The 10,446-nt window shown below is 37.1% G+C and overlaps 2 protein-coding genes across 3 annotated transcripts; one reads left to right on the forward strand and one right to left on the reverse strand.

Moving 5' to 3' along the window:
* Positions 2,325-7,804, forward strand: LOC109711742 (protein NRT1/ PTR FAMILY 7.1). 2 transcript variants are annotated; one of them, XM_020234938.1, is made up of 6 exons: positions 2,325-2,699; positions 3,165-3,259; positions 4,684-4,819; positions 5,603-5,820; positions 5,914-6,476; positions 6,578-7,804. In XM_020234938.1, the coding sequence occupies exons 2-6, from the start codon at positions 3,248-3,250 to the stop codon at positions 7,419-7,421; spliced, it is 1,773 nt and encodes a 590-aa protein (XP_020090527.1). In that variant the 5' UTR covers positions 2,325-2,699; positions 3,165-3,247; the 3' UTR covers positions 7,422-7,804. The 2 variants fall into 2 exon arrangements, with proteins under 2 accessions (XP_020090527.1, XP_020090528.1); XM_020234939.1 differs by lacking the exons at positions 2,325-2,699; positions 3,165-3,259 and adding exons at positions 5,031-5,107; positions 5,205-5,351 and having other exon boundaries at positions 4,693-4,819.
* Positions 9,161-10,073, reverse strand: LOC109711408 (protein LE25-like). The gene is made up of 2 exons (XM_020234422.1): positions 9,843-10,073; positions 9,161-9,717 (listed from the first exon to the last, which is right to left on the reverse strand). The coding sequence occupies exons 1-2, from the start codon at positions 9,927-9,929 to the stop codon at positions 9,394-9,396; spliced, it is 411 nt and encodes a 136-aa protein (XP_020090011.1). The 5' UTR covers positions 9,930-10,073; the 3' UTR covers positions 9,161-9,393.

Consider the following 10,446-nt stretch of genomic DNA (forward strand, 5'->3'; position numbering starts at 1 on the left):
TCAAATTTCTACTCTTTGAGGTTTGTGATGATTTCATAATTTTAACAACACCTCTTATAATATTTTATTTTTAGTTAAATAATAGTAATTTGAATATTTTATATGAAAAATATTAAGGGTTTTTAAAATATATAAACTGTGAGATTCTCCCAAAAAAGCTATTGTGACTAGTACGTATCAACAAGGTTTAATTAATTACACTCTATTGCACTGTAATTTTATTTTATTTTTTTACATTATTGTTGATATATCTATTTATTTCAGACAAAATTTAACAATTTTATTACAATACAATAGTTAAGTAGTAGAAAAATATAAAATAAATTTTCATGATAGACTCCTTGAAAGCCTCTATTAATTTTTATTAATTATTTTATTTTATATATTTTATTATTATTCATGTCATAGTAAGTTAAATATATATTTTTTCTGCCTTTTTAACGAGTTTTTTTTTAATAAATTTTATATAAAATTACAGACTTATTATTTATTGTGTAGGGACTAAAAAGAAAAGATAGTTGGATGGTATCTTTGAATAAAATAGTACAATATTATAGAAAGCTAAAAAAATATGTAACTATAGTGCAATACACGGCATATTTATTTCTCGATAAAATAGATACAAATACATTAATATACACTTTAATTTCTCAAAAAAAAATATACACTTTATATAAGAGGATGTACATCTTATATCTTTTTATTTTAAAAAATCTGTAGATTATACATACATGCACAAAAATATTGCTCTAAACTAATACAGATTGAATTGAATGAAACTATAGATAGTGTATTATCTTTTCTCACAGAAAAAAGAAAAATAATAAGAATAATTTAAAAATAAAAAACAGATTGCGTATTGAATTAAATATTATTATCATTATCATTATCATTATCATTCATATATTAATACGAGCAATCAAGATTGCGTATTGAATTAAATATTATTATCATTATCATTATTATTCATACATTAATATGAGCCCTTTTCATAATAAAAATATGAAGGATTTTTTAAATATATGAACTGTGAGATTCTCAAAAAAAAAAAAAAGAAAAAAAGAAAAAAGCTATTTGAGACCAGTATCAATAAGGCTTAGGCTTAGTTTGGTATTGAGGTCTATCTAACGCTATTCAATAAAATGAAGTTGTGAAACAAGCATATAGGGATATGCTTCTGCGTTCTCCAGTGGGATCGCAGAAAATATAGCGTAACCGACTCATCGCGATATGCGCAATATTTCGTACGGAGCACGTAACGCAATCTCCCCGCAATCCCAAACGAAGCCTTAATTAATTATTTAATTACACTCTATTGCACTGTAACTTTATTTTATTTTTTTAATATTATTGTTGATATATTAACAATTTTATTATAATACACTAGTAGAAAAATATAAAATAAATTTTCATAGTAGACTCATTGAAAGCCTCTATTAATTTTTATTAATTATTTTAATTATTTTTATTTTATATATTTTTATTATCATTCATGTCATACAGTCATAATAAGTTAAATATATGTTCTGCCTTTTTAACGAGTATTTTTTAATAAATTTTATATAAAATTACGGACTTATTATTTATAGTGTAGGGATTAAAAAGAAAAGATAGTTGAATGGTATCTTTTAATAAGAATAGTACAATATCATAGAAAGCTAAAAAAAAATGTAACTATAGTATAATATACCGCATATTTATTTCTCTATAAAATAGATGCAAATACATTAGAGGAAACTAATATACACTTTATATACGAGGATGTACATCTTATATCTTTTTATTTTAAAATCTGTAGATTATATATACATGCACAAATAATATTGCTCCAAACTAAAACAGATTGAATTGAATGAAACTATAGATAGTATATTATGTTTTCTCAAAAAAAAAATATAAATAATAAAAATAATTTTTAAAAAAAAAACAGATCGCGTATTGAATTAAATATTATTATTATTATCATTATCATTATCATTATTCATTCATACATTAATACGAGTCCTTTTCAAATCAGCTGTTGCGGTCAACCAAGTGGGCCCGGTCTCACGGAGTTCCCGCTTCGCACGCGAACCCGATTCACGTAAAGCTGGCTCGGAGTTCACACCACACAATTGTATTTGCCCTTCACGGGCTGGGCTGGACTCAACCGCGCCCAGCTGGTGCGGCTCACACACGTGGCGGATGCTGACCCAACAAACTCGGATCTGGGTAACCGCTTTTCCTGCTGGTTCGCTCTCGCCTGCCACGTGGCAATATCCTTTTCCCTCGGAAGCGAACGTTTCTCTCTCCAAGGAACTCCGAACTCCAACATGATTTTACTCCTCGCCAATAAATACCCCAACACCCCCTCGCCCCCTGCTTAACAAACTATAAGCCCTCGCGAAAATCTCGTTCCGCTTCGTCGAGGAAACCCTAGGAGGAGGAAGAAGAAGAAGAAGAAGAGGGAGAGGAGGAGAGGTGTAGGCTGTGAGGAAAACGGATTGTGAAGGAGGAGGAGGAGGAAAAGGAGGAGAGAGAGACGAAGAGCCCCTCGCTCCCCCTGTAAATGTCTAAAGGGTTTGGGGAGGATCGAAGTGGTCGGTCGGTGGCGCACGAGGTGACGCCGACTTCGTTCCTTACGGCTCTCTCCGCTCCCTCGCCGGAAATCCGCGGCGGCGACGACGCTCGTGATCGATCCGGAGGGTTCATCAAAGAAGGTAATTGGAATTGATGTGAATATATCTTGTACGATCGTAAACTCGGAATCTCAACGATGGTTGTGCGAGCAAAGATGATGCATACGTGCATGCAGAGATGATGCATATTTGATGATAATAGGATGCAGCTTTGTCTCTTTTTGATTCACAAAATAAGTTTTTTATTGCTCCGATAAATTAATTTATGGATGCAGGTGATTTTTTTTTTTTTTTTTTTTGGGTTAATGATGATCGATGGTGAGAATAATCCGGAGTCGGGTTTTACTGCAATATCTACTACTTGATGAACATACATATGTGCCGTTCTTACAGTTTTGAACTAAATCATAGATGGTTGTGCAAGGGAACATACGATTACTCGCAGTAGGATATGCAAATAAGCTTTTGAAATCTACCTGTGCCTGTGAAGAACTTGTTTGATTAGATTTTTCTTTTTATCTGACCGACAAGTGTTTTGTCTGTCAGGGTAATCTTCTGGGCTAGTCGACCTGATAAATCAGGGAATATTGTTCAAACACTTGCTTGTCAGAAGAAGGTGAACAGGAACAATGGCAAGGAAGGTTAGTAAATATAACTTTACTTACAAATATGTTATTGCTATATTCATTACTACTATCATCAATGATCCAATACTTGTTGTACTCATTACTATGACTCTGTAGAAGTAAGCGATATTATATAGTTTAATATTTGCTATAACAAACATCAACCTGCTGATGGGATTTTGATGCCTTGAAAGTGGTAATAACAATCACTCTGGATTTTAATTTGATCCGGATTTGTAGTCTTTTTCTCAGCAGATTAGGATTAATTTATTTATTAGATTAGAAAAGATTTTATTATTCGAATAATTTGTAGATTAGGAATATCTTTGATTTATCGTTTCCACGTTTGGTTTTCTTGTCATACTAAAGCTATTACATAAATTTTAGGGCTATAAATAAGAGACTTTTCTTTTTCATATTAAATGGTCAATTTAATTGAGTTTTTCATAATAGCTTCTAGCGTAGGCTAAATTAGAAGCGGAGGTTCTTCCTTTTTTCCTGACAGCGTGGAGATGTCCGATAAAGACATTAAGTCTATCAATGGGTGTCAGAGCGATTTTAGAGGTGGTGGATCTTTTCAAGTTGCTGTCTATCTATGAAAACAGGCCATTTCTGTACATTATAGATTTGTTACCTGTATGTACCTTTTGACATACAGGAGTTTTAAGATGGATTGGAACTGTCGTCTCTGTAAATGTGGCCTTTCTTGTTTGTTAGATATTACTTTCAGGTGTTTGAGAAGGTTAAAAAACCTTCATTTCATGTGATAATGGATTGGAAGTATTGTCTCTATCGATGTGCCCTTTCATGTTTGTTAGATATTACTTTCAAATGTTTGAGAAACTAAAAACCAAGAAACAAGTTTAGATGGGAAGCGCCTTCTTAAAATAGTAGAAGTGAAGGTGACCTTTTCCTGTCAATATTATTTTGTGTCTAGCTGAAACTGTTTTTGTCATTTGAGTCATTTGCATGAACCAACTTTTGCTGATAATGGAAAATAACAAGTGAGAAGGCACATGTGTTCTTTTATTTTGTTTCTTTTTTTTGAGAGAGAGAAAGGTAGCATGCTATCCACTTCGTTTATTTTTTTAAAAAAATTTGAACTTAGCTAGAAATATGAAACAGCTAGGCTTCAAACTTAAAAACTTTGGGTACCAATCATCAAACCCTTTTACCACCTGTGCTAGGGACCGTCGTTTTTTTTTTTTTTTCACACTCACTTTTCTTTAAAAAAAATCTTACCTTTTTATTCAAGCTCTAAAACTATTACATGTCATATTGATAAAGCTTATGAATAATGAAGACTATTGCTGATGTTTACTGCATCACAAACTTATGTTATTTGAAATGTCTTCATAAAGATGAGATGCCACTTCTGATTTCTTTTCAGACTTTCTCATGTTTTGTTTTTGTTTATTATCATTATCTCTATGAGATAGGTGGAAGGCAAAGTTGCTGAGAACTCCATCGATACAGTGATATCTCCCATAACAGAAGATGAGTCGCTGGATAGAAATGGAAACCCTGTAATCAAAGCAAGAACTGGAGGATGGAACTCTGCTGTCTTATTGCTAGGTAAACTTTGCTTTTATCTGCATTTTTCGTCCCTTTTATATGAACTCGTTTTTAAGTACATTGAGAACAGTAGTTTCTAGGTCTTAAATTAAATTTCGTTTCTTTGCCAACAATATTTTCCCTCCCAATTAGGTCAATCCTAATGAAAACCAGAAAGCAATATTGTGATAAAACTCTTTTGGAGTGCTAAATCCTGGAACTAATAATGCAGGACTGCCTTTTTCATGTTTCTCTATTTATCGGGAGGGTAGAGGAGAATCCATGATTATCATGACGACAAAGTCAAATGTAATCTTTTTTCACAATAACTGATAGTGATTATTATCACTCTTCTTCCTAATATTGTTGTCTTTAAAGTTTAATCTGTCACTGGTTATTTTGCAAGCGCCTTGCAACAATTAGTCTGGAGTGCATATTCATGCAGCTGATTTGGAGTTCAAAGGACTCTTCATGAGGAGATGATGGTTGGATGGCAGAGCACCTTGCTGCATAAGGTTGACTTGCAGTATGGGAGGTTTTAGTAATAGTTCAGGTTTTTCGCCGAGTTGTTCCTCCAGTTATGTTTAAATTGAATTTATGGGGAACTCATGTTTATTAATGCGCTTGGTTGCTTAGCCAATTTTACTAATAGTTTCTATTATATCATACCCGCTCATTATTGAGAACATTGTTTATGTTACAGAGATGTCTACTATTCTTTTCTGTCCTTCTTAAGGTACTGCTCGCTTGCTCTTAGTTTTTCCTTCTGGGTTATTACTGAATCATAATTTGCTTCCGATGCAGTGAACTATGGACTTGCAACACTTGCATTTTTTGGGGTTGGTGTGAATCTAGTTGTCTTCCTAAGAAGAGTACTTCATCAAGAAACTGCCGTTGCGGCAAATAACATAAGCAAGTGGACAGGCACCGTATACATATTCTCACTCATTGGAGCATTTCTCAGTGATTCTTACTGGGGACGATACTTAACCTGCACCATTTTCCAGATAATATATGTTGTGGTACGAATTAGGATGCATCAGAAATCTTTGTCATAACTCGATTGTTTATTTTTCATAATTCTTGACTATTGTTTTCTTATATGATTTGAACAGGGTTTGGCGACCTTATCTCTTGCTTCTTGGTTTTTATTGGTGAAGCCATCTGGATGTGGTGATGGAAAAGTGCTATGTGATCCACCATCAACAAGCGGAACTGCGATCTTCTACTTATCAATTTACATGATTGCCTTTGGAAATGGTGGATATCAGCCCTCTATTGCCACATTCGGATCGGACCAGTTTGATGAAATGGATCCCGCAGAAAGGCACTCGAAGATATCTTTCTTCAGCTATTTCTACTTTGCTCTGAATGCTGGCTCTCTATTTTCCAACACAATCTTGGTATATTTTGAGGATGAAGGGAAGTGGGTGATTGGGTTTTGGGTTTCAACTGCTTCAGCTGCTTTGGCCTTGTTGTTCTTCTTGTTCGGGACCCCCAGTTATAGGTACTTAAAGCCGAGCGGTAACCCATTGACACGTATAGCTCAAGTCTTTGTTGCTTCTCTCCAAAAGTGGGAGGTTGAGCCACCAAGCAAGGGTGAAATGCTCTATGAAGTCGAGGGGAATGAGTCTACCATTGCTGGGAGTAGGAAGATTCTTCACAGCGATGAACTCAGGTTCGTCTTCTGAAAGTACACTTCTGATGCAATTTGAATTTAAACACACTAAAAATTAGATGAAATGTCTAAAGATAATTCCTATTAATGATAAATTGTAGGTTCCTCGACAAGGCTGCAACCCTCACCGAGGAAGACTATAGAGAGAACATGGAAAATCCATGGAAATTATGCACGGTTACCCAAGTAGAAGAGGTTAAATGCGTGCTTAAAATGCTTCCTATATGGCTTTGCACTATCATCTATTCAGTGGTCTTCACTCAGATGGCCTCTTTATTCGTCGAACAGGGGACCACAATGAAGACTCATGTTGGCTCCTTCCACATTCCACCTGCGAGCATGTCTGTCTTTGACATCCTCAGCGTCCTTGCCTTCATTGGTATTTACCGCCGGATCGTCGTGCCGGTGATGCGCCGGCTCTCTGGAAACCCTAAGGGTTTAACAGAGCTCCAGCGTATGGGTGTTGGGCTGGTAATTGGGATGTTAGCCATGGTAGTTGCGGGAGTGCTCGAGATAGAGCGGCTTAAAAGGGTCAGTGTGCCTAACATGCCGAGCTCGCTCAGTATTTTGTGGCAGATCCCCCAGTATGCCCTAATTGGGACATCAGAGGTTTTTATGTATGTCGGACAGCTAGAGTTCTTCAGTGGGCAGGCACCCGATGGGGTCAAGAGCTTTGGGAGCTCTCTCTGCATGGCTTCAATTTCTCTCGGGAATTATGTGAGCATTGTGTTGGTTACAATTATCACAAGTGTGACTGCTACGTCCCAGAGGCCCGGCTGGATACCTGGGAACCTCAATTCAGGCCACCTTGATAGGTTTTACTTCCTTCTTGCGGCACTATCATTCATTGATTTTGTGGCCTACGTGATGTGTGCGATGTGGTACAAGGGCATCAAGTTTGCTGCCACTGAGGAGGACGAAGAGAATATTCTGAACCAAGTCTAGGCAATAATTAATAAGAATTAGGTGATAATGAAGTTGAATAAGAGATCTTCGAGTTTCTGCAGGGCGTCATATTTAAGAACTTTCGAGTAGAGAATAGAGTGAACAACCATTCTTTATGTAGAAATTCAGTTTATCTTATATTTCTTTGGACTGAAGCTTTATCTTTAGAATTTTATCTTAATGGTACTGCATTGGTTTGGTGGGAAGATGTTTCTTCTGTTCATAATCAATTGTTTTAGTGATGTAATTAAGTTGTGTAGCAAATCCATCAGGCGAGAGCCGCTATATTTCTGTCCTGATGGGCATGTGATTTTTTTTTTTTTTTTTTTAACCCTTCTTGTGCAGTATATCTATAGAACAAAGGTGACGATATTGTTTGGCAATTCTTCTGCTGATATATTACTAGCTGAGTAATATTGGCCGTCTTACAGTATTGATGGATATAAAACTTAACACTTAAGGATCTTTATGATTTATATTTTTTTAACTTGTCAAAAAATATAATAAAATCTGAAAAAATTGTTTCAAATTTTTAGATATCGGAGTGTTAAGTTTGCACCTATAAAAGGTGTACGAATAGTATTTTTCTTAAGTTTGCACCTATAAAAGGTGTACGAATAGTATTTTTCTTAAAAGAACGGAAAATTTAAGAACGGAAAATAGGCCCGTGCTCTAAATATACAGGGAGAGAGAGAATTGAGTTGGTGCATGTTGATTTTTGGCTCTTAAATTAAAAAATATATAATTAGGATGATAATAATTATTTAAAATTGAGTAAGTGTTTGATTGAATAATATGATCTAAAAAGTAAAAATGATACAAAATTTATAACCATCGAGTACTATTTGGTGCTTTTAAAAATATCATACTTGTACTCCATATATAATTCAAAAGTCAAAAATCAACCAGCACTAGTAACTTTCTAAAAATTAGCAGTATAGAAGCTCAATACTCTCTCTCTCTCTCTCTCTCTCTCTCTCTCTCTCTCTAGATATATAGGCGTGCTTCCACGATAATTATGCTATGCCTTGATAGGAAGGTTCCTGCAGCACGACGGTGGTAAAAACTCGAGTACAATCTTCAAAAAAAACATCCAAAAAAAATATAAAAGATAAGATGAATCGGACCGGATAGTCAGGACCATGCGCTGCCGCATTCCTGACCTGACTCGTGTTTAGTGGAGGGTACCACTCTCCTTATTACTTCAATAATTAACTCGAAAATGATGGAGTGAATTATAAGTTTTCAATGTAAAACTAAATTTATATATAATGTCATACATGAACTCTTAGATAAAATTCATTTGTGCAGAAAACTCAAAAGCCAAAATGAAAGTTTTAAAGCACCATAAATAAATAAATTCCAACATATTTTACTTTCTTAAATTCAAAAATTATTTTTTTTTCAAATGTACTACAAAAAAAAAAAAAAAAAAAAAAACACACACACTAGGATACATAATTTACGCCTAAGTAGACACTCATCACCAATAAATTGCATGGAAACTAAAACACTGCTGAAAGTAGTGGACCCATCAATAGTCCATTTATCCGCGCGCGAAACAAAAATACCAGAATTACAGCACAGACGACACTAGTCCACGCCGCGTGAAATTCCACTGCCAAGAATTTTCACTGTAACGACATCGTCCGAATCGTGCAGCATAAGCATAAGTCCTACCTGAAAATAGTAAATTAAATAATCACAAACTTTTCGGAAGGTGCAGCGCCTTCTCAATATGATTGTCGGATCCACAAGGAAAACAAGTTTATTCAAACACCGATTATTATTTCATTATAATTCAGCACAGTCACGAGTCCCGACATACAAATAATAGTAATTAAAACGACACGTACAGAGCCAGAAGAGAAATAGAAACCACCGCAGAAGAGCTTAAAATAAAAGGACGTACTCGATCGATATATGTATATATATATAGCTAGCAAACTAGAGCCGAATTATATATACTGCTCTAGAAAGCCGATCCGGTGCCGGTGCCGGTGCCGGTGCCGGTCTCGTAGCCGGTGGTGTGCGGCGGGCGGCCGCCCACTGCCGTCTGCTGGCCAGTCGGGTACCCGCCCGCTGCCGTCTGCTGCTCACCCGGGTGCCCGCCGGTGGCCGCCGTCTGCTGGCCACTCGGGTAGCCGGCGACGCCTGCGGTGGAGGGGTGTTGCCTCTCCGCGGCGTGCTGCTGTATCGCCGCCTGCTTGTCCGCCTCCGCCGCCCGCCTCCTCTCCTCCTTCCGCTCCTCCGCCGCCAACTTCTGCCCCGGATCCCGCGTCTTCATCTTCTCCACCTGCACATGCATATACATCACACCATGCATAAAATTAGGATCTGTTGCAAGTCGCTGAGAAATAGGCGGCTCATTAATTAGTGTTATCATTAATTATCGGATGGATTTGATCGATCCCCATGCACCTTTTCCTCTACGACGGCTTTGGTCTTCTCCATGCCGGACCTGTTCGAGGCGTCCAAGTTCTTCGCCTTCTCCTTCATCGACTGCATCCTTGCTTAATTAGCGACACGCACTCTACCCCTTCGATCTCTCCGTACTAATCTTTTAAATATCTCAAGGAAATTAACAAAATGATCTGGAGCTGCCGCAGGTGGTAGGCAAGCTTACTGCTTATATAGAGTTTGGAGGGAGAACGACACGTTGCCGCGTGGAAGGGCACGCTGGCGATGCTTTCGGCGCTCGAGCTAGGTGGCGGACACGCAGCCCGCGAGGCAAAAAAAGAAAAAAATAAAATGCCGAGGTGCGAGACATCGACGCGTCCGCGCTCCGGAAGGTTCGACCCATGCGCCTATGCGGCGGCATGGCGTGGTGAAGCGTACACCACGCCACGTTGCCCACCGCGATTCGTGCTGGATAAGCTTCCGACCTGGTGTCGTCTTTCCTGAGAGCTTTGGGCCTAAATTCTATCCTACTACGCTCAGAATGGGCCATGATTTGGTATGTTGGGACTCAGATGCTGCATTTCCATCGGGGGCCCAAGTAGATTTCATATGTCGTTTTGCTTCA

This window comes from Ananas comosus, linkage group 6 (genome assembly GCF_001540865.1).
Source record: "Ananas comosus cultivar F153 linkage group 6, ASM154086v1, whole genome shotgun sequence".
Taxonomy (NCBI): domain Eukaryota; kingdom Viridiplantae; phylum Streptophyta; class Magnoliopsida; order Poales; family Bromeliaceae; genus Ananas; species Ananas comosus.